This window comes from Mesocricetus auratus, unplaced genomic scaffold (assembly GCF_017639785.1).
Source record: "Mesocricetus auratus isolate SY011 unplaced genomic scaffold, BCM_Maur_2.0 Super-Scaffold_4256, whole genome shotgun sequence".
In the NCBI taxonomy this organism is placed as follows: domain Eukaryota; kingdom Metazoa; phylum Chordata; class Mammalia; order Rodentia; family Cricetidae; genus Mesocricetus; species Mesocricetus auratus.
The window spans coordinates 66,443,906-66,467,956 of record NW_024429182.1 but is presented as its reverse complement, the minus strand read 5'-3'; the positions used below and the strand labels follow the sequence as shown (position 1 = coordinate 66,467,956).

The following is a 24,051-nucleotide window of genomic DNA, read 5'->3' as shown; positions in this document are numbered from 1 at the left end:
GGCTGGCCATGATTCCCTATACATACAATTTCTATCTTTGAAATGCATATAATTTCCTGAGTTGATAGAGTTACTGATGTACACCACTGCCCCTCTCCCCAATATAGCCTTTTGAAGCAGGACTTATCTTTTATTTGTTTATTTAACTAAGAAGTATTTATTTAGTGCATATGCTATGTGCCTACCTCTATGGCTGAGGAGGATAGAATTGTAAGGGTGCTGACTATTGAGTTTCTAAAGAAGTGGAGAAATGATTGGGTATTTCTGTGTAGTGTGAGTAAATGACCATTTGAGTACTTAGGAAAGAACTTGGAGGTATCTTCTCTTCCTGCTTAGTAGTCACATTTCACCAAGCTTCCCTATACCCCTGCTCCTCTTCCTTCTGCCCATCACAGGATTGCAAGTATCCCAGGCTAGCTTATAACTTGCTATGAAATGGAGGATAACCTTGAGTTTCTAACCCTTCCTCTACCTTCTGAGAACTGGGATTACAGGTTTGCACTACCTGCCACACTGGGTTTATGCTGTGCTAGGGATAGTCCTTGTGCATGCAAGGCAGGTGGTCTGCCAACAGAGCTATATCCCAAACCCCATTTCATCAAATTTCTGGAGGAGGGATAGAAGTAAGCTAAGTAGAGAATTGAGTTAAGTAAACTATTTATGAAGGTGTAAGGGATCATATCCCTAGGAATATGATCCCTGGGATATGACTTTATTTGGACAAGAGATGTTATTTTTCATGATAAGAGAACTAGAATAGAAGTATAGAAAGTCAGATAATTGTGGATCCAATTTTTTTCACTACACATCTTCTGGGTATACTTTATATAAGTGTATAAACTGATAATTCAAGTTTACCAGTATCTGGGAACCATTATGTACACATACTGTATGAGGATTAAAAATATACAAGATAGGCCGGGAGGTGGTGGCGCATGCCTTTGATCCCAGCACTTGGGAGGCAGAGGCAGGCGGATCTCTGTGAGTTCGAGGCTGGGCTGGACCGATAGCCTCCAAAAACAATACAGAGAAACCCTGTCTTGTAAAACCAAAAAAAAAAAAAAAAAAAAAAAAGCATGATAGATGAAAACTCGATTTTATTGACAACCATTATGTTTACTTTAGCAAGATTCCAGTGACACCAGGGAAAGAGATTGGGTAGACTCAGGGAAGGGAAGCTTACTGTCAGGGAAGGTAAAAAGGTAGGGTGTGAATGTCACACATAAGAGGGTATGTCTATAGAAAAAAGCACAGAATTAAGTTCTTTTGGAATGAGAAGAGAATGTTGATTGTAGGATATGTATCTGGGGCAAAGATTTTCATTGAGTTTTGTGTCATGGACTTGGTAAATAGGTAGGACTTATGAACTCCTGGAAAAAATGGCTTTTTAGTGAAGAAAGAAAGAAATAACAATGGAAATATAGTTATTGAAATACAGCTATCAGAATAGTTAACCAAATTTGTGAGTGACTTTTAAGAAAGAGAGAGAGACTGAGGGAGGGAGGGGTGGAAGGAGGAGGGAGGGGAGAGAGAGAGAGAGAGAGAGAGAGAGAGAGAGAGAGAGAGAGAGAGAGAGAGAGAGAGAGAGAGAGAGAGAGAGAATGAGTAGTTGATGCTGTCTTAGAATTTACAATCCTCAATCTCCTGGGTGCTGAAAATTAGAGACAATGTGCTATCATGTTCATTGCAAGAGAATGTCTTATAGTTTAGGCCATTAGCTAAGGAAAATGAAAGATTTTTGTGCAGTAAAAGTAAACTCTGTGGATCTTTCCCAGTACTTGAACTCCAAGTTAAGTACAACTGACCTAAGGAGAATGGTGGTGAAGGGACTGTTTGATGTTTCTCTTGAAATGGATTCAAGCTTCATTCAAATTTTTTTTTTAAAGAGAATTTTGGGTATTCATGTTAGCAGTGCTCTCTGAAAAATAGTAATTTGGAAAATACCTGATAATTGGTTGCTGATTTTCTATTACTTGAACTTTGAGTTTCTGGGTTCATGGAGCTAGAATGTAGTGAAATTTTTCAGTTACTGGCAGTCAGTGAAATCAATAAGATCAAAATAAGGAGTCCTGTAGGTATGGCAATCCTGCTGAGGTAAGAACTTTGGCTCCTTACTTTAACAGCAGTAATGCATAGATGACATTGTTAGCAAAACCCTTTCAGTAGGTTACTATAACACATGCTGCTCCAGTTCTTTTTTTTTGTTTTGTTTTTTTTGTTTTTTGTTTTTTGAGACAGGATTTCTCTGTATTGCTTTGGAGTCTGCTGGCCTGGAACTTGCTCTGTAGACCAGGCTGGCCTTCAACTCACAGAGATCCGCCTGCCTCTGCCTCCCAAGTGCTGGGATCAAAGGCGTGCACCACCAATGTCCAGCTAGCTATCTTGTTCTTACCAGATTTCTAACAGCAGAGAACAGAGCTGACTGCTCACTCAGTGTCTACTTCCACTTACTAGCAGATACCCATTCTGTGATTTAAAGAGTTTTCATAGAAGTAGTTTTTTTGGGTGGGGGAGGGGCACGCTTGAGATGTAGCCCATGCTGGCCTCTTACTCCTGATCTTTCCTGACTTTCTAGTGACTATGACAAGTGTGCACCATCATTCCCTGTTCCACACATTAAATACAACTGGAAAGCTGTTTGGAATCTACTATTTGTTGCCATTCCACATTTAATAACTTCTTTGAACAGTTGTTCAAATGTCCACTGGCAAGGAAATACTACCTAGTAAATTTAAGATTAAAAATATTAATTTGGGGGAAATTTTGCTAATTTAAGTGCTGTTGTGTTTTGTTTCTATTCATGATAAATAAGATACAGAAGGAAGTTTCTTTCTGTATTTAAGGTGTCTCAACAAGCAGCAAAGTGTATTCCAGCAATGGTGTGTCCTGAACTCACAGAACAAATCCGGAGAGAAATAGCTGCTTCTCTTCACCAGAGAAAGGGAGATTTTGCTTGCTATTTTCTGACTGACCTTGTAACATTTACATTGCCAGCAGGTAACCCCAAAATTTATTTTGAAAAGCAATCTTTATTTTCTTACAGTCATTTTTATAGAGTTAAAAATATGGTTTTGTAAGAAAGCAAGTAAGTTGGGATTTTTAACATTTTTTAATTTATGTGTATGAGTGTTTTGCCTGCATGTGTATTGGTACCCTACATATGTCTCTGGCATCAATGGAGGACAGAAGAGGGTTATCAGGTTCCTGGAACTAGAGACAATGGTGAGCTGCCACATGGGTGCTGAGAATCAAGTCTGGGTCCTCTGGAAGAGCAGCCAGTGCTGATAACTGCTGAGCCATCTTACTAGCCCCATAGGTTAGGATCTTAATATTTGACTGTTTTATTTATACTTGAAGTCATTCGTGCAAGAAATATTTGTAAACAAATACTTTGATGGTTAGAAGACAGTAAATGATCTTTGTTGTTGTTGACCTTAGTTTTATTTGAAGACAGGTTTTCACTTGATAGTTGAGATTATCTAGAACCTCCATGGATCTCTTGTTTCATCCACATGAGTGCTGGGATTATAGGTGTGAAGCCACTGTGCTCTATTCCTTAGGTGTTTTTGAGACAAAAATCTCATTGTGTAGTTCTGTCTGATCCTTAAACTTGCTATGTAGACCAGGCTGGCTTTGAACTCACAGAGATCTCCCTCTTGAGTGCTGGATTAAAGGCATAGGCCAACATACACACACACACACACACACACACACACACACACACACACACACACACACACACACACACACACACAATTTATTTTAGACTATCATTTCTTACGTGTCCTATTTTTAATTTTTCCCTTTATTTTCAAGTCTTGTCTGTTTTGAAACTATATACCCGTTGGCTACTAAAAGTTGGGATTAAGATAAACGTTTTTAATGGGTTAGGTTATTTGAATTAAAAATAATGGCACCTTTGATCATGTCACCATTTTTTAATCCATTAATTTCTGCTCTATTTATGAAGCATTTTTTAATGTTTTTAATTCTTTCATCTTTGAAATGTCTGGAGATTGTCTTTTGTGAATTGATATTGAATAAATATACTAAAGAACCTAAGTATTTTCAATCTTTTGTAGCCAGATGTATTTACATGTGGAAAGGGTTAATAATGAAACCTTTTTTGTTTGTTTTATTTTGTTGTTTGAGACAAGATTTCTCAGTGTAACTCTGGCTGTCATGAAACTTCATCTGTAGATCAGGCTGACCTTGAACTCACAGATAGTCTCTTGCCTCTGCCTCCTGAATGCTGGGATTAAGGGTGGACACCACCATGCCTGGCTATTGGAGTCTTTTAAAATCAGTATATTTCAGTTAAACACACTGTATAGTAACTCATCTCAAGGTGTTAACTTGAAAAAACATAATTATATTATTTGTTGTTTGCATGCATGTTAGTCATGCATGTTGTTGAGGTTAGAGTACTACGTACCTGAATTTCTTCTTTCCTTACATTAATGTGGGTCTTGGGGATTTGAACTCGGGTAATAAAGCTTGGTGGCAAGTGACTTTTTCCTGCTGAGTCATCTTGTCAAACCATACATAGTATTTTTGTTTTTTTTAAGAATTGAAAATGCCATTTAAAAGATTAATATATTAAAAACACAAAACACTTTAAAATTAAAATACATATTTTTAGATTTAAAATTTTTAATGTATGTGTGCTAATGTTTTGCCTGTGCCTGTACATGTGCACCAAGTGTGTGCTTGGTGACTTCAGAGGTCAGAAGAGGGCATCAGTTTCCCTGGAATTGGAGTTAAGGATGGTCCTCTGCAAGACCATCCTTGGGGTCCTCTGCAAGAGCAGCCATTTCTCTTAACTACTATTTCAAGGGTAATACTTTATTACATTAGAGTGCTCTATTAAGTAACCTGAACATGAATGCTTGAAGAAGGTTACAAAAACACTATGTGTCAAAGTGCATGGTTCATTAACTTTTATGAGAAGATTCCTAAATTTAAAAATAACAGGTTTAATAACAGGTGGTCGTGCACACCTTTAATCCCAGTACTTGGGAGGCAGAGGCCAGTGGATCTCTTGAGTTCCAGGACAGACTGGTCTACAGAGCAAGTTCCAGGACAGTTGGGGTACACAGAGAAACCCTGTGGGGTATGTGTTGGGGGGTAACACAGGACAAAAAAACAACCCAAAAAAATTTGTGCAGAAACAGGCCATATGAAGAGAAAGAACAAATAAAATTTGTTTACGTCTTATTTTTTATATTAACTTTAAGGATTTTAGTAATGAAATACAAAAAGAATTTCTATACATAGCCATGCTACATATGACATTAAACATAGACATCTGACAAACTTGATTAGAAAGGGGCACTTTTATTAGAAACTGGCATTTATTCATTAAGTTATTAAACAGGAGAACTTCTTTTAAGCCTGATTTTTCTGTACAGATATTGAAGATTTGCCTCCAACAGTTCAAGAAAAATTATTTGATGAGGTACTTGATAGAGATGTTCAAAAAGGTAAGTAGATAATGAATGATGTAGTTTACCTCTTATCCAATCAGTTAACTGTTTTGTTTTTTATCTCATCTAAAAAAAAAAAGAGATTTATTTATTTATTTATTCATTTATTGTGTGTACAGTGTCTTGCTTGCATGTATGCCTGCATACCAGAAGAGGGCGCCAGATCTCTTTGTAGATGGTAGTGAACCACCATGTGGTTGCTGGAAATTGTATTCAGGACTGTGCTATTAACCTCTGAGCCATCTCTTCAGCCTGTTTCATTTTTTTTATTATGTAGGAAGTGGTTTACTATGTAATTGTCTTGCCTTCTTTTAAATTGAAAATGTGCCAGGCGGTGGTGACGCACGCCTTTAATCCCAGCACACGGGAGGCAGAGGCAAGCGGATCTCTGTGAGTTTGAGACCAGCCTGGTCTACAAGAGCTAGTTCCAGGACAGCCTCCAAAGCCACAGAAAAACTCTGTCTTGAACCCCCCCCAAAAAAAAGCGTCCTTAAGAGCAGTATCATAGTTGTCTCATATGCAAGGCCCTGAATTTGACCCACAATTCTGAACAGTGCAAAAAAAAAAAAAAAAGACATCCACAGCCTTTGTCTGTGATAGCATGAACAAATATATTAACTAAAGCTTAAAAACCTTGATTTTCTATTACTTACTCTAGAATATATATATTTCTCTTTTAAATATTTTTGGAAAACAAGATTGTAAAGGATTTGGAAGTTGAATAAATCATTCTAGAACCACTACAGGTTTTACATATTTAGAAAGTTTACATTAATAAATTACATATAAGCCAGGCAGTGGTGGCACATGCCTTTAATCCCAGCACTTGGGAGGCAGAGGCAAGTGAATTTCTGTGAGCCTGGTCTACAGAGTGAGTTTCAGGACAGGCAGGGCTACAGAGAGAAACCCTGTCTCAAAAAGACATAAATAAATAAATAAAATATAAAATATTCTCATATGTAGATCATATTTTCAGCCCACTAAATATTTTATAATTGTGTAGGCATGAAGATGAATGTATTTAAATTCCTTTTAGAGCTAGAGGAGGAATCTCCAATTATAAACTGGTCCTTGGAGTTGGCTACGCGTTTGGACAGTCGACTTTATGCACTTTGGAACCGGACTGCTGGAGATTGTTTACTTGATTCAGTACTACAAGCTACCTGGGGCATTTATGACAAAGACTCGGTGCTTCGGAAAGCCTTGCATGACAGCCTGCATGACTGTTCACATTGGTGAGCTGAAACCTTTTCCTGTTTCAGTTTAGAACTGTGCTTGCTGGATCATTTCCTTATAATAGTGGGTTACTTTTCTGCTCATACATAATTTTTTTTTCTGTGTATAGGCATTTTTCTTGCATCTGTGTCTGCACCATGTATGTATCTGGTACCCAAGGAAGCCAGACTATTGGATCCTTTGGAACTGAAGTTATAGACAGTTTGAGCTGTCATGTGGGTGCTGGGAATTAAACCCAGGTCATCTGAAAGAGCAGCGAGTAATGTTTAACTATTGAACCATCTCAGCCAGGCAGTGGTAGTACTCACCTTTAATCCCAGCACTTGGGAGGCAGAGGCAGGTGGATCTCTGTGTGTTTGAGGACAGCCAGGGCTACATAGAAAAACCCTGTCTCAAAACAAACAAACAAACAAAACCAAAAAACCCAACCAACCGAAAAACTATTGAGCCATCTCTCTAACCTGTCTTACATAAAAATTTTTAAAAGCTTTATTTTTAATGGGGGGAGGAGAAGAGATAGAGTATATGTATATGTGTGTCTGCCTATAGTGTGTGGATATGATTGGTTTGGTTTTTGTGATGGCAGGTTTTTTTTTTTTTGTTGTTTGCTTGCTTTTCTTTATAGGTCTGCCTTGTAAGTTTAATGTGATTGCCCTGTAAGGTGGATATATTATTCTCTGGTGCTAATGAAAGTCAGGTCTGGACTGTGGTGTTAAATCTACCACTTTGCAAAATCTGCTTTGAAAAGCAGCCTGGATGGGGCATACTGGTATATCTGTAACCCCAGTATCTTGGAAGGGAAGTGGCAGGAAGACTGAATTCAAGTCTACCTTTCAGCTATGTATGAAGACCCTGTCTCAAAATTTTTGCTCCATACAGAACAAAACACATCACCCAAGGCAGCTTTGGAATTTTCCTTTGGCAGTAATTGAGTTATCTTGTAAGGCTGGAAATAGTGAATTTTAGTAGCTGATTTATCCCTTTCCCTAATTGTGAAGCTTTTGTTTTTTCACTCTTTAATTTTTAAAAGACATTTGTGGCTAATAATTGTAGTTTTGGGGCTTATTCTGCCTGTTTTTTAAAAGTGGCCTTAAGTGATCTTATATTTATATTTGAACTGGACTGAGTCATTTCAGGTTGTTAGTCTAGTACCAGGGTGGGAAGAGTAAGAGAACACATAATTAAGCCAGGTAGAGGCATTTCATCACAGTAAGACAGCATGAAGTGCATATAACATTGTGTCATTGCAGCAGAACTTTGACATAGTCTTGATTCCAATGGATGCTTCCAGGTGAAGACCTGGAGCTGTTATGGGGATAGGACTCTGGATATAAAATATGCCTTGATGCCATCTTCTAGAATATCTGCCATTGGATACCTTAGCTTGGTATTTTAGAGTTTATACAGAAAGCTGAGTTGATCTCCTTCTGTTATCTTGGGAATAGATTCAGGATAAAGATTATAATGGGGAAAGATGAAGTGTTGACTGTTCTTGATTTGGGGTTCAATGACTAGTTTGCTCATCAAACATGTGTACCCAGTGCCCACAGAGGTCATGGGATCCCCTGGAACTGCTGTTACAGTTGTTGAGCTGTGTGTGGGTCTAAGAATTGAACTTGGGTCTTTTGTAAGACAAGTGCTATTAACCACTGAAAATACTTTTTTAATTAACAGTTAAATCTCTGAAACATTATGTTTTAGAAACTCTAAAGTTTATAAATTCAGTTTTTATGGAATCCTGCAGTAAATTAAAGAGATGCTTAACTTTTTGCTACTGCAGCTTTTCTTGTCTTTTGCCCCCCCCCCCCAATTTAAGTGCATTAGAGGAAAATGATCTTTCACATTTAAACATATCTTTTACTTCAGAGGCCTTTTTTTCTGTAGAGGACTACATGATAATTTTAGTGAAAATTTGTGTGTGTCTAATTTATTATATGACAGCATTTTAAAGGTTGTTAATATAAAGAAGGAATTATTCTTTCTGGCTCTAGTAACTTTTTGGATTTGTATGTAATCTTGAGATTTTATTGATGTGGTGGTATTTTTTTTTAAATATGGGGTCCTGTATAGGCTAACCTAAGCCTCTCTACATAGCTAATGATGATACTTGAATTTCCGAGTTTCCAAATGTTAGGATTATAGGCATATCCTTCTAGGACTCATATGATCTTGATATTCTTAAAAACATGATGGGAGCCGGGCGGTGGTGGCGCACGCCTTTAGTCCCAGCACTCAGGAGGCAGAGGCAGGCGGATCTCTTGTGAGTTCGAGGCCGGCTGGACCGACAGCCTCCAAAATAATACAGAGAAACCCTGTCTCGTAAAACCAAAATAAAAAAAAAAAAAGAACATGATGGGATGTTTCAGGCATTGTGTTTATACATAGTGATGAATCACTAGAGAAATGTGGTAGCTTTGTGTTTGATACCCCAACTGACATTTTGACCAATTTCTGTGTTTTAGAGACAGACTTACTGGCTGTAAAGTTTGTAGTGTTGAGGTTATAGGTGTGTAGAACCATGGCTGGCTTTTGAGTGGTTTGAATTTATTAAACCAATAGATACATTTAATAACAATGAAACTATTTTCATCACTTGTTTATTTAATTAGATAGGTGGTAAATTTGATTCTGGTGGATATATGCTAAAAGATGTCTGTTTCCAGGACAGGATTTGAAAAAAAAAAAAAACACCCAAAAAAACCAAAACCATCTACAGAAGACTCAGAGGTTAAGAGCATTGACTGTTCTTTCAGACGTCCTGAGTTCAATTCCCAGCTGCTATATGATTGTTCACAACTATCTATGAGATCTGGTGCCCTCATTTGTTGTGCAGGCATACACTATATACATAATAAGTAAATCTTAAAAAAAATAAAAACAACTAAACTCTTGGAGCAATGTATTGCTGGTTCAAAGCTTGCTTATCATGATTTCCTTTGCCATTTGCTTGCTAGGTTTTACACACGCTGGAAAGACTGGGAATCTTGGTATTCCCAGAGCTTCGGTTTACATTTTTCACTGAGAGAAGAACAATGGCAAGAAGACTGGGCATTTATACTCTCGCTAGCTAGTCAGGTAAGATTGCATCAAGATTTTTTTCTTCCTTTTTTAAAGAAGAAATCCACATGCTCTTAAGCTCTTCAGTTTGATCAGACTATGTGAATGGAAAGGAAAGATGCTTTCCTTGCTGGCAGTCAACTGTGGTTCTAGGTATTGGCTGTGTGTTACGATTATCACTATAGAACTCTGCCGTCTAATTGAGGGCAACAGCTAATGACGACTTTTAAACATGGTATAGTCCAGATTGCTTCCTGTTCTTCCTTAATACCAGAGGCTTTTTGCCCATTTTACCTGCCTTCACAGTAGCTTCAGTTGTTGGATTCAAGCTCACAATGGTTAATTAAAGGATGGAGCTAAGCTGTCACGCTTGGAGGAAGAATTTGATATTCTTTATATTATGCCCTCATGACTGCATTCATGTGTGTGTTAAGGGAAGAGCGTACTCAGTCTGGCTTACTCTGAACAAATAACCATGTTCATTTGAACATTGAGAAGGGAAACTCCTTCTGTTTGGACAATTTGTGCAGTGTTCAATGGTTAATTTATGAAATAATGTACTTCATGGCCATGTGTTGTCAGAGTGGCTATAGTTGGAGGATGGACTTAATTTGGTAATACTGCCATTTGACTTTGTGCAAACTAAAGCTGTTTTCAGGAGAACTTTGTTGTATATATGTAGGAATTTCTCAGTGAACTTAAATGAGGTCATTTTATGAAGTGTCCCTGGATGTCTGAACTTTTTTCTGAGATTCTCTACATCTGTGTGTGAGTTTGGATATGAATGATATCTATGTATTGACATGGGAAATTTTATTATAATTCTTTTGGACATTGCCATTTGGGGAGTCATTTTCTCTGCCAAGGCTTTCTTCTTGGAAATGGATTGAGATAATACTGGTTTTTACACAGCAGTTTCCAGAACTAGTAATAAATGTTAAGAAATTGTCTTTTCTTTTTGTGTGTGTGTACAGCCCGGAGCAAGTTTGGAACAGACACACATTTTTGTACTCGCACATATTCTTAGACGACCAATTATAGTTTATGGAGTAAAATATTATAAGAGTTTCCGGGGAGAAACTTTAGGATATACTCGGTTTCAAGGTAAGCCATTCCTTAAGAGCCCTCTAGCAGTCTTGTTCACTGTGATTATATAGTCTTAGCTTCAGAGCACTCACTTAAGGGGAAAAGGTCAGGAGTAGCTGGGTTTTAGGAGGTAGGGGGTGGGGTTTGTATAGTAGATAGACACTTGCTCCTTTTGCTCTTGTGCTTTTTTTCTAGGAGTTTATCTGCCTTTGTTGTGGGAACAGAGTTTTTGTTGGAAAAGTCCAATTGCTCTGGGCTATACAAGGGGCCACTTCTCTGCTTTGGTTGCCATGGAGAATGATGGGTATGGCAACCGAGGTGCTGGTGCTAATCTGAACACTGATGATGATGTCACCATCACATTTTTGCCTCTGGTTGACAGTGAAAGGAAGCTCCTCCATGTGCACTTCCTTTCTGCTCAGGAGGTAAGTAGCATGTTGTCACAGAAACCAACCTCCTGTGCCTTATAATTGATAGGAACTGTCTCCCCACCTCCCGAAACTGACCTTTTAAAGAAAATTGAAAAGGCAGCAGTCTGGTTACATCAGACTAGTTATTGGACTTGTGACTTAGAGGTAAAAGAGGGTTGAGACAGTTTATGTACCCCTGACTTGTAAATCTTGTAGACAGGCTAGCCAGAGATTCGCCTGCATGTCTCCCCAGTTCTGGGATTAAAGGCGTGCACCACCATGCACAGTAGTTTTTTTTTTTTTTTTTTAAACTCTTGAGTGAGCTAGAGTTCAGAATGAGACTGGATCTTTGGTTTAGGCCAGAAACTGCTGCACAGGAGAGGCAGCAATGTAAACCAGGCAGTGAGGAGATATATATAAAAAGAAGACCCAGAAAGCCCACGTTCTAGAAAATTATTGGCTGTTTATTATATATTCTAGTAATGACCACAAAACACTCATAAGCACAGTATCAAGGAAAATAATTCATAGACCATGACTTGTACAATTCTAGCCCAAATGTAACTTATCCAGGGAACTTACCTTGGCATGTCTGAAGCACATACCTTTCTTGGTACTTTCTGTAAAGGTCATGTCAAGTAGGATGTTCTTTTTCTGTAACCCCAGTTTTCAGGAGGTTATTTCCTCATTTAATTGTAAACATAAAAAGTCTTCCTGGCTTTTAATGATAAAACTGACAAAAAAAAAAAACTGACAAAAAACTGGCGCACTCAGGAGGCAGAGGTAGGCAAATCTCTGTGAGCTCGAGGCCAGCCTGGTCTACAGAGTGAGTGAGTTCCAGGACAACTGCCTCAAAAACCACAAACAGCCTCGAATTGCTTTCACTTTTTCATTATCACAGCAGCTTCAGGTTATTCCTACCAAGTGTCTGACCTTGTTGTGTTACTTTCTTTTCTTTATGTTCCTCTAAAAGCTAGGTAATGAGGAGCAGCAAGAGAAACTGCTCAGAGAGTGGCTGGACTGCTGTGTGACTGAAGGGGGAGTTCTAGTGGCTATGCAGAAAAGCTCGCGGCGGAGAAACCACCCCTTGGTCACACAAATGGTAGAAAAATGGCTTGACCGCTACAGACAGATCCGACCTTGTACATCCCTGTCTGATGGAGAGGAAGATGAGGATGAGGAGGATGAATGAAAACAAACTCACTGAAGGAGCAAAAAGACCAAGGCATCAGGTCTGAGATGACCCCAAAATTAGTGTGGTATTTTCAGCAGAACATACAGCATGAAGTGAGCCACACCCTGCAGGATCTGCTCCCAAGTATCTTTCTGCTCCACACCCACTGGAGCATCTGCATGAGGAGATGGAGAACTTTGGTTGAACTACAGTTTGTAAAAAAGAAAACAAAAAACACCAAACCCTAATTTTATTGACAGAACTTTTTTCTTTCAAATTGTAAATCTGTCTGAATGTATCGCATGTGGTCGTGTAAGAAGTTGTGTACTAGGAAAAGTGCACCAGCATCTTCATGTTACTGAGAACATTTTCCCAGCATGGGCACTCATAAAAAGCACATGGCAGATAACATTGTTGAGATACTCTCATTAGAACCTGACATCCTGCTCCCACCATAAAAGACCCATTTTCCATTGTTTCAGAGATTTGGAAACTTTGTACAAATTATCCACGGCAAGATAAAAATAAACAAGCCTTTATTTTATTAATAATTTAGTTCCTGTTGTGCCCAATAAAATAAAAATCAAATCCTTAGGAACAAACTGCAAGAAAAACTAGCAATTTTTTTAGTGAACTTTACATAGAAATTGCCTTGTTTTAAAGAGGATTTTGATTTCTGTTGTTTTCAAGCTTTCTGATTTGACCCTGTAGTTACTTAGATATTCGTTTGGAAGAGTGCCCTGTAAAAGGGGTTCTTACTTGACTTTGGGCAGGTGTGTCTTTGCACTTAGTCCCAGGATGGATGGAAAGATTGAGCAGGCCCATTTATCATGGGGTGGATTGTATGACTGTCACTTGGGCTCAGGCCTGTTCAGCTCCCAGGTGGCCATACAGAGGGTCCTGTCTTTATTGTCACCTCTGCTCTAAAGCAGATGCTGTATTAAGGGCATGCCTTTGCTTAGGCTGATTGGGAATACAGTTCAGCACAGAATAAAGAATTTTAACTGCAGTAAGGTGGTCAATGATCAATTTCTCTGTGTAGTCTGAGAATTTTTGCATGTTGGTTAGTTGTAGCCATTATTTTTTAAAGTTAAAACTATAATCTTAGAAAAATTTATGGAGTTATTTGACCACTTCAGGTATATGTTAGTATTGGGTAAACATTTCTGACCTATCTCAGGAACACAACACATAGTTTCCTGCTAAGCACTGACGTGGCAAGCATTTGCTACATAGCAAATACACACTTCCCCTTTAATGAAAAGGCTGTGGAAACCTTTAAATCTTGTTTTCTGATGAGATGGTAATGAAGTGTACACAACTTTCAGTTTGCTGGAATACTTTAAAAAAAAAGTACCTATGAGCTGTTATGTTTTTAGTTCTTTTTCTTGTGAACACTCAGTAAAAATGTGTTCCCAAGATGAAAGGTCATTTATGCTGCATGCTAAAACCTGGGAAAGTAGTTTTCACAGTAGGTGACTCCATATAAATGACTTGTGGTATCAATAATGTTACTGTTCCAGTGGTTAATGTTTTCCTGCAAATTGACTATCTGGTTTTCATTTTGATCAGTGAATGATAGCCAAGTCATAGAAGGCTGCTATTCTGAGTACTTAGCACCCATAGCATCTGTAATAGCTGTTCTCCATGTGTGCAGGTGATTTTTTTTTCAGTTAAGCAAAACCTTCTCTCCCAAATGAAGAAGCCACAGAGAACAACAGGGGAAAACTGGTCTCCGGGTGGATCTACATTGCACCCAAACCTTGTGGTGTAGTCAGGCTCAGGACTGAGCCTTGTTCTGTGTACTGTGGTTTCCTGAGTGTCCTTTCCCAAGTTCCCCCTGTATTTATTTATTTATGACCGGTGACTCTGACCACATATAATTTGATGGGAATCATACTCTTCCCTGTGGGAAAGAATTAGAGATGGCTCCATTTCTCAGGCTCAAGACAGAAATGCGGCTTTACGTAGTTTCTTTAGCAGCAGACTGACTGGCTGTGAAAGGCCAACACTTTTGGTAAATCAGTGCTATGTTAAGCTCTTGAACTAAACCAACAGCCATAATTACTGTCCCAAAAAAAGTGTATGCCGACCTTTGTCAAAGATTATACGTGGCTGGGTGACAGGTGTAGGTATCTTTAGACTGACTCTGAAAAGTAATACTTTTATAACTGCGTGAACTTTGATTCTTTTTCTAGGGTGAAACCAGTACTTTGTTTTTATTCTGATGTTGTCGTTCTTTGGAGTCAGTTTATATAATCATTTCTAAGGGACTGTTTGAGCAATCATGATCTAATTAAACAAAACCTAGGCACACCATGGATTCAGATCTGACTTCTTCTGTTTCTGCCAGACATGATGAATGTTAAGTAAAATGCTGCTGTGTAGACAGTTGGGACCTCTTTTTCATCGCTGTGTTTTTGACAAGACCTGTGATTGTTAAAGGAGTGTTCCTACTACCTTAATGTGTAGTCATTTTATAGGGCAGTTAAGATGGGTCCCTCTTGAAAAGAAGGCAGGCCAGGCAGTTGGGAAGGATAAGGAAAGGTTTACAGTTTAAAACTTGTAATTGTGGGACTTAAAAGCTTGAATGCTACTTCGAAGTTCTCTTGTCTGTGGCCACAGCAATAATTTTGTACACCCTCCCCAAAAGATAAAAATTCTAAAAGTTGACCAGTTTGTTTCTAGAATTTACTTCACATTGAAACACTGCCTCATCTTTGACTAATTTGGACTGTCAGACAATGTCACCACAAGAGTTGGAAACTGGCTGGTTGACAATGTGTTGACATCTCAAGAGCTGACTTTTATAGGTGAGATGTACTTAAATGTCAGGACTTAACAGAAATTTTAATTACTTTTATTGAAAACTGCACTGAACGCTAAATGTCCACCTTTACAATAAACAAATACAGTAACGGTAACTCACACTAAAACAAAACATACTTCTGATAGCCATTATTTTTCTGTTTGGGACAGTTTAAAGTTTTTCTTTTGTCACAAAAACAGGAATGTACCTATACAAAGGCTCAAAATAGGCCATCTTTAGGAACAAAAAGGCAATGATTCACAAAAGACTATGAATAGAACATGTAACTAGCTGATACAAATCTAATAGGATTTGTTAAAATCAGTCACATCTAATAGCACATCTGAAGTGTTCTTGTATAAAATATCACGTGAAGAAAAGAATTTATCAATGTCTAAAAAAGTGGGTTTGTTCATAGACAATCTGACAAGTTACCATAAAAAGTGTTTCCTGAGACATAAGGAAATGCAACATTATTCTTCTTGAACCCTTCTTGTCCAAGACTTTCCACTCAATAAAATAGCTGAGGATCTGAAACTGAGAAAATATATTTGAGTACAAACAGCTTGTGAAACTTAATACTTTTTTCTTTTTGTTCTTTTCCATTTTTTTCCTTTTTTTTTTTTTTTTGTTTTTGCATCATCAGAGGGTTTTATTGAACTCACAACCAACTTTGCCTGCTCAGAGTTGAGACACTTCTGTACAGGAGCTTTTTACTTCTTCAATCCTGTGCATGTAGATGTCTACACAGGCAAACATGTCCTCCCCATTTGTCTTAATTAATCTTCCTATTGGCAAAGGAGACAACCAGCCCCTGGAGACCAAAGGGACTAGTCTTGATGGGGATTTCCTCTCATTTTTTTTTTAAATTAATATTCAGAGCTCTTGATGCAACATTCTAGAGCAAGTTGCTCAGGACCTGCCGTGCGCAAGGGACCGATAAAGGAAAGCTCTATTTATTCTTTGTGATTTGATGCACAGATGAAAAACTTAACACACAATAACAGAAGTTGGTCGTTAATAAATCACGTCCTAGTCTTTCCACACTTCCAGAAGCAGACACCATCTTCAGTATTCTAGCTCTTGTAGCTTTAATACTGCAACATCAGCGATGTTCAGGATCAGTTTTAAAGACCGCCAAAGTCCTTCTTAGTTCATCTGTTTGCTACTGTCTCTTGGTCCCAAGTTTATCTGAATGATTACCTTCTAGCAATCTCTGCTATTGCTCGTTGGGGTGCTCTCGATTGTCCCCGTGTTTTGTGGGCTGGTTGGGGGAGGGAGCTTGGGAAGGATGTGCCACTGTGGGGAGGTTGTGAGTCACCGGGATGCCTCCTGGGATGATCCCTTCCATAGCTGCAGGAAGTCCTCCTGGAGCTACCCCGACAATGCCTGGGGGATACCTGAGGAGCACACACAAAGGTTTGTTATCCTTTTCCCCAAAGCAAGGTTTCTAAAACAACTGTGGAACCTAGTTCATCTTAAAAATAAAAACCCAAGTTTTAATTAAAGCTGGGCTGGTTTTGTGGCTTTTAGACAACAGGAAGATATCTGTACCTACTAATTAGTAACATTTGAGGATTTGTATTTTTTGGTTTATGTTTTTGTTTTTGTTTTTTTACGAGACAGGGTTTCTCTGTATTGTTTTGGAGGCTGTTGGTCCAGCCCGGCCTCGAACTCACAGAGATCCACCTGCCTCTGCCTCCCGAGTGCTGGGACTAAAGGTGTGCGCCACCACCGCCCAGCTTGAGGATTTGTTTAAAGCACAACAAAAAAGAACCTAAAAATATCCAAACACCCTGTACAGGTTAGACTCAAAGTCACTTTTGGAAAATACCAGCCAGTTAAGAAGATTTCTCTGCAGATTTCACCAAGTACTCCAAGTTACATTTTCAGGTCCCACTCTCTAAGTGCTAGAGGATGGAACTTTGTAGTAAACAGGAGAATGATCAGTCTGACTCCAACAGGGTCCTCTACAGGGCACAGCCATGGCTTGTCCTCACACTTACTTCTGCTTCCAGAACTGAGAAATATACATGTAGTTCATTAGCCACTGAAGAAACTGATGTGAACTTACAAGACAGTGGCTCCCTAGGCCAGTTGGTTCTGTGTTCCTTGCTGAGGAGGACTGGCACAGTAGGCTATTGGTCTCTCTGTATGTGGAGACACTATGTATTTGAACTGCCTATAGATCATATGGCTCTAAGGTACAATGTGACTCCGTGTATAAACTCAGGAGGCCAGTGCTTTGTAAGTAAGGTAGCTTCAAGGATGGCATCTCACACTGGAAGGAAGCATCAGCACCTCTCTAGACCTTTGTTTAGCAAGTACCTTCTAAGCTTTGTAGTCCCATGGAATGTTCCAGCGGGCCAAAGAGTCTAGTATACTTATTGAAGGAATTGAGACAAAGTCCTTATGAGGTAAGAAGCTAAGATTGGCTCCAGGGCGTTCCCATGGATCGGAGGCTAACATAGACTAAAGCGAAACCATCTGACAACACCCTCAGGGAAAACAGGATGAGACTGGGTGGAATAATAAAGACTCCTGTGATCTATATGCATATGCATAGCTTCTTCAGAGCTTTATTACATATAAACCAAATCCCATCCGTACCCACCTTATTCAAGTACTAGAAATAGAACCAGAACACATGACAATGTCCTGTCACATTTCTAGCTGTCCTGGCTGGGAGTGGGACTATCATTCAACATTACAGTGCATAGATCAGCCATGGTAAAGGCTCATTTGGCCCAGATGGGAATGTTGTCAAATGCTCACAGAGCCAGGCTGTGGCTTCTTTCCCTCTATGCTCAGTGGAATTAATTTCCCTAGAAGGTAGAAGGGGATCATGGCAACCCCCAAGCAACACTATTGCTTCCTTTAAGTGTATCTGTTTCTGTTAGGAGGTTTTCTTGGACAGAAGAGTCAAACCAGAAAATGGGATCATTAATACATTCTCCCAGACTTGGTCTCATTATTCAAGAGGAAGCTCAGTCTGCAGGGGTCTTTAGCAGGGTTATACCACCTTAAAACTTCAGACAAGAACTATGGAGTCCCTGTTCCCATCTCCTATACTTTCTGCATGGAATTTGCTGGGCCAGCCATAGGACTATTAGTGCACATAGAAATCTAACCCCCAAGAGGCTAAGGCTAATTTAAGGGCCTAGGTTACATCAACTACTTAGGTCTGGGATTTTCTTGCCTCCTTTTCTCCCTAAGGACACGATACTACCAGGTCCCAAAAACTTCAGTTCTCCTTCTCACCTGTATGTGGCACCATTGAGCTCGGGATGAATTGCTTGTTGGTCGATGACTGACCAAGGAGCTGAAGTAACGAAGAATTCTTTGTTGACACAGTTTCGCAAGCTTTCTGGGATGCGACCTAGAGCAGGCGGGTTATGTTAATCACATGTATTATTTTACAAGCACGAGCTGTGTGTGTGTGTGTGTGTGTGTGTGTGTGTGTGTGTGTGTGTGGCACATGAGAGGGTTCTTGTGATTGAACTCAGATTTGGAAGCATGTTACTTTAGTAGCTTGAGCCATACATGTATTTTCAAGGCCACAGGTTTTTACTATTCTAGTGGCTTCAGCCTAAGCTGGTTAAGACAAGAGCTTCTTCCTGACTGTGTTTGGCTACCCTCTGTAATAGGGGAGCTGGATTCCTCTTTGAAATTTAGTTTTTAGTTCATATAATAACTCAGCAGATACTTTTAACCAACAGGTTTAGCGATAACCGCACTATGCTACGGGCGGAGGCTGCTCACCTGTGATTGCTCGGCGGATCTCAGTGGCAGCTGCTTCCCTCATCTCTAGTGATGCTTGTTCACTGTACCAGGCTGTGTGCGGTGTGCAGATCAGATTTGGTGCATCTTTCAATGGGCCCTGAGCGAAGCTGGTGAACGGAAATGTATTCAGTAAAAATAGGAGTAGTTTAATGCAATTACTACTCATTATGGGAGGCCTCAAGGCCATTTGGAACAGTAGCTGTGTATGTTAGCAGAGAACAGGGAAGTCAAGTCCTGTCTCAGATTTCATTAGGACGGGAATTGGTGAACATCAAGTCACCACAACTATGACAGCAGGTATGCCAGAAAGAAAAAAGCTACTTAAGGGATCCCCCTTCTGGTCAGAATGAATATTCCAGCATCTCCAGATCAAAGATATCACCACCTTGCCTTTCTGTCCCAGTCCTCTCTAATGTCCTTTTCCATAACACTGCAGAGTCGAGGACCCTGACGCTACTAAGCAGTTTTGCAGAATTTCCTAGCCAGGTTACTGTGTTGGAAAGTACTTCAAGTTTCAAGCGTTGGACCGGATTTGTGGTAGAAAGCTAGAAGCATCGAAAACACATACCTGAAGGGCTCAGACTCGTGCACATCGAGGGCTGCTCCTCGTATCCTTCCCTCTTTGAGGGCCTGAGCGAGGGCTTTCTCATCCACCAGACCACCTCTGGCTGCGTTCACAAGGAACGCTCCTTGCCTCATCTACAGAAGGAAAGAGGAACCGGTCATACCACGAGAATCTCTGGAAGGGAGGTCTGTCGTTTCAACTATGAGAGGCAGTTCAGGAAGAAATGGAGGTCAGAGTGTTTCCCTTCACTGGGCCATGAGGTATGGAAGGCTGGAACTGTGCCAGTCATTTGGCTACCTGAAGGGAGGGATGGGAGCCAGTTGGGCCATAACCCCTATTACTGATTGTCCCAGGGTCACTTCCCTGCATGCATACCACTGTGCCCATGAGCCTGCTTCCAACCCCTCTTGTACCCGTGGCAGGTGCTGTTGAAACTCTGGCAGGACATAAATTCACTTCCCAGTTACCTGCTTGATAGTGAAGTCGTTGATGAGGTGGTGGTTATGCTCATTCAGATTGCAGTGCAGGGATACACAGTCACTCTGATACAGCAGGTCTTGCAGGGTGTAGACCCTTTGTACTCCCAGAGACCGCTCTATCCCATCCTGTAAGTAGGGGTCATAAAATATGACGCTGAATCCAAAGGCCTTGGCTCGAACTGCAACTGCCTGCCCCGTGCGACCTGTGCAGAGACAGAATGTTCAGGTGAGTATGGTCTGCAGAACATATGTGCTGTCTCCCTGTTCTGTCCAGTGACCTGAGATAGTTGTCCTTTCTGGGAAGTGCTGCCAAGTTACCATGCCAAAGTGTGTCCTACAATTGTGACGATGTTATATCCGCCACGGAGCTTTATAAAAGATATCTGTGGGTCTGTGTATTTAAGTGCAGGCCAGAAGAGAACATCTGTGCTGGCTAGTCTTATGTCAGTTTGACGCAAGCTAGAGTTATCTATCTGAAGGGAAGGAACCTCAATTGAGAGGATGCCTCCATTAAGATCCAGGGTTAAGGTATTTTCTTAATTAGTGATTGATGGGGAAGGACCCAGCCCATCATGGGTGGCGCCATCCCTGGGCAGGCAGTCCTGAGTTCTATAAGAAAGCAGGCTGAACAAGGCAGTAAGTAGCACTCCTTCATGGTCTCTGCATCATCTCCTGCCTCCAAATTCCTGCCTTGCTTATGAGTTTCTGTTCTGATTTCCTTTGATATGAACAGTGATAGTAAGTCCTTTACTCCCCCAACTTAATTTTTTGATCATGATGCTTTTCCAGCAATAGTAATGATAACTAAGACAAATTGGTCAAAGGGTAGTGCAGTATCATTGTGACAGACCTGACTACGTTGTTTTAGAAGGGATTGTGGAAGGACTTTGGAACCCAGGGCTAGAAAAGCTATTGAGTGTTGAGCCTGTGAGCTGTTCTGTAGGAACTTGGAAGATAAGAATATTAAGAGTGAGCTTAGCAGTGGTGTTGCACACCTTTAGTCCTAACAGCTGGCAGAGGCAGGATGATCTCTGAAAACAAGGCTAGCCTTGTCTATAGAGTGAGTTCCAGGACAGCCAAGGATACACAGAGAAACCCTGTCTCGAAAAACCAAAACAGAACGTTGAGAGACATGCAGAGGATGGAGACCTGGCTTGTGAAGTTTCAGAAGGAAATTTAACTCTAGCAAGGCTGTTTGCTACTCTGAATAAAGATTCTGTCATTCTGGAAGTGAAACCTTTGTGTTACTGGGACAATTGATACCAGTTAGCCAGATCTAAGAAGTCAGTGGTGATTAAGGAGGCAGAGGCAGGTGGATCTCTGTGAGTTCGAGACCAAGCCTGGTCTACCAAGCGAGTTCCAGGACAGGCTCCAAAACAATACAAAGAAATCCTGTCTCAAAAAACCAAAAAACCTAAACAAAAAAACAAACAACAACAACAACAACAAAAAAAGAGACCTGCATCATTAAGGTAAAATCTTCTGGGACGTGTTTCTTGAGAGTCAGCACACAGAAGCTACATTCCAGATATGGCTGAGGTTGTATCTCATGCTGGCAGCTTAATTTGGTAGTGTTAGCGTCACCCAGGTGGTACTGGTTTAAGGCATGAAGGGGTCACGGAAAGCAGCTGAGACTTGGCACTATGAGAGGCCAGGAAAGGCTATTGGTGAAGGTGCAGCCTCAGTGGCAGTTGAAGGCCCAGAACTGAAGGAGTCATGCACAGGAGTTGAGGCTTGGCACCACGAGGGCAGCCTATGAGAGGTTATTAGGGGAAGTTCAGCCCAGTTGCAGCAAGGAATCCCAGCATATTGGAGATGCCAGGATCATGGGATGACCCCTGAGAACAGTGTTAACAGTTGAGTGGAGCCAGCCAGAGCCTAGAAGACACGCTGTGCGTGCTGCAGAGCGCACAGCTAGAGAAGTGACCCAAGCCCCTTAGGGATGCCCAGAAGAACATGAGTGACTCTCAGACACTGGACACTGAGTTCTTTACAGTGTTGGAGTTTGGTTTTGCTCTGATAGGACTGTGACTGTGCCCTGGTTCTTCCCTCTTAAGTAAGAGAGTACTTATTTGTTGATTTTACTGGAGCACACACATGTGAATTCTAAAAGACTTTGTATTTTTAAGAGATCAGCTATTTTAAAGAGACATGTTAATGTGCTTGAATTTGTAAAGACTGGGACTTGAAGAGAGGCAACCTCAACTAGGAAAATGCCTCCCCAGAGCTGGAATTACAGGCATTGCGAGCTGCCTGGTGTGGGTGCTGGGGACCAAACTTGGGCCCTCTGAGGAGTAGCACACACCCAATTAGGCTGTTGCGTGCCCCTCACTAGGGTCCAAACGTCACCACCAGTGTGCCCTTGGTCCTGTCATCTCTCTCACCTTTGCTTATGTTCTGACTTTAACGCAGGAGTGTCATTCCTTGACGCGCTCTCTGTGTGAACGTCAATGTTTCTAACTTTATTTTTGTTGGATTTGCCTTTACACGGGTATGATGGTCAAAACACCATTGTCCTAAGGCCTGAAGGACTCTCCACACTATAATGGATGTCAGATAGCAGAGAGGAAAACACTTGAATTCCACAATGGCTATCCTCTGCTCAAAGCCACGGATCCCAACAGCACTTCCAGGTTCAAAATGATTTGAGAGGGATAATGTTGGCTTGGAATTCAACTAGGCAGACTACAAAGTATACCTTATCTAAAACCCTGTTCAAGATGGGTAGTGGTACGTGACTTTAATCCCAGGACTTGGGAGGTGACCTCCAAGTATACTTGGTGGGAGGCAACCCCCACATAGAGACCCCACACGGGTGTCTTTGAAAATGAGGGGAGTTAGAAGGTGCACATTCCCATCTGGTAGCAGTGTCTGTCTGTCTGTCTCTCTGTCTCTCTCTCACTGTGGTGGAATAATGAGGCCACTCTGACAGAGAGGGACAGCTGCAGTGTCAGTCTTCTCTCTTAATGTCACTTTGAGGACACGGCTGCCCAGGAGCTAGACTAGCCACACAGTAGGGTGGCAGAGGAGCAAGTAGAATAGACAGTGGAAGGAGGAAGGAAGTGTGGCAGGGACAAGGGCTCAGTGACATCCTTGAAAGGTGCGATTTGAGGACCCTATCATGTGGCCCGTGCCTAAGTCTATAAATGAGTCCTTCTCCTAACTGGGTATGCAGTTTTCTTATACTGTGATTTGAGCCCTTTATATGTCCAGAGCCTTGGGAGGTGGCAGAGGTGCCCAGACCCCAAAGCCAGATTTAAACACACCATGCTGACTCGGGGTGTGTTTCATCAACTCACACAAGTTTTCACTGCCATCAACATCACTGTCTCCGCAGATGAAAACTCAATGGCACAGGCCACGTTTAAGACAAACAAAACCCCTTCACTTTGGCAGACCAAACAGATAAAATGTGGCCCCTGTGTAAAAGTGACACGATGTGAAATGTTCCAGTTTTTAATAAAACATCTTTTTTCAATGCCGTATCTAAACCCTTGTATGCCAAATTAAAAGGAAAAGCAAATACTGGTAGGCAAGTATCTAGACAATTTTTATCAATATCACAGGCAGCCTGAGAGACCTCTGTTCAGCCCCAGCTTCAGGTTTCCTTGAGCCTCCGCCCCTCACTGCTCTTCAGCAGAGCTAAGAGAATGCTCTTGGTCCTCACCAGGCTGGCTGCAGCTCTGGGCAGCCGCAAACAGCCTTTCTCCTTTCTCTCCACTACAGTTCTGGGGGGCGGTAGAGCATTAGATCTATACAGGGAGCGAGGGAGACTGCAGCGGTCATGAATGTAGTGGAGGCAGGGGGAGGGCTTGGGAAAGCTGAAAGTCAGCACTCAGCCATACAACACTCAAGTACAAAGCGCATATGCCATCACGTACATGGACTCTAGAATGAGAGGGGCTTCTCACCAGCTGGCTGGCAGCTCAGAGCTGCCTACAGGCTCCACAGTCTGATCAGAGACCT

General features: G+C 40.9%; 2 protein-coding genes across 11 annotated transcripts in view; one reads left to right on the top strand and one right to left on the bottom strand.

Moving 5' to 3' along the window:
- Zranb1 (zinc finger RANBP2-type containing 1) overlaps window positions 1-15,122 on the top strand; it is a 52,046-nt gene extending 36,924 nt beyond the window's left edge. For 3 of the 4 annotated variants that reach the window (XM_040752682.1, XM_040752676.1, XM_040752672.1), the window contains 7 exons: window positions 2,844-2,997; window positions 5,412-5,483; window positions 6,523-6,721; window positions 9,677-9,797; window positions 10,754-10,883; window positions 11,061-11,290; window positions 12,249-15,122. In XM_040752682.1, coding sequence (XP_040608616.1) covers window positions 2,844-2,997; window positions 5,412-5,483; window positions 6,523-6,721; window positions 9,677-9,797; window positions 10,754-10,883; window positions 11,061-11,290; window positions 12,249-12,467 — 1,125 coding nt within the window. In that variant the 3' untranslated portion in view covers window positions 12,468-15,122. The remainder of the gene's footprint in view (window positions 1-2,843; window positions 2,998-5,411; window positions 5,484-6,522; window positions 6,722-9,676; window positions 9,798-10,753; window positions 10,884-11,060; window positions 11,291-12,248) is intronic. The other variant, XM_040752679.1, reaches the window with a different exon arrangement.
- Window positions 15,123-15,293: 171 nt separating this feature from the next.
- The window catches only part of Ctbp2 (C-terminal binding protein 2), a 127,899-nt gene continuing 119,141 nt past the window's right edge, over window positions 15,294-24,051 (bottom strand). For all 7 annotated transcript variants that reach the window (XM_040752706.1, XM_040752728.1, XM_040752714.1 and 4 more), the window contains 5 exons: window positions 20,074-20,288; window positions 19,610-19,740; window positions 19,021-19,148; window positions 18,520-18,637; window positions 15,294-16,658 (listed from right to left, as the gene is read on the bottom strand). In XM_040752706.1, coding sequence (XP_040608640.1) covers window positions 16,478-16,658; window positions 18,520-18,637; window positions 19,021-19,148; window positions 19,610-19,740; window positions 20,074-20,288 — 773 coding nt within the window. In that variant the 3' untranslated portion in view covers window positions 15,294-16,477. The remainder of the gene's footprint in view (window positions 16,659-18,519; window positions 18,638-19,020; window positions 19,149-19,609; window positions 19,741-20,073; window positions 20,289-24,051) is intronic.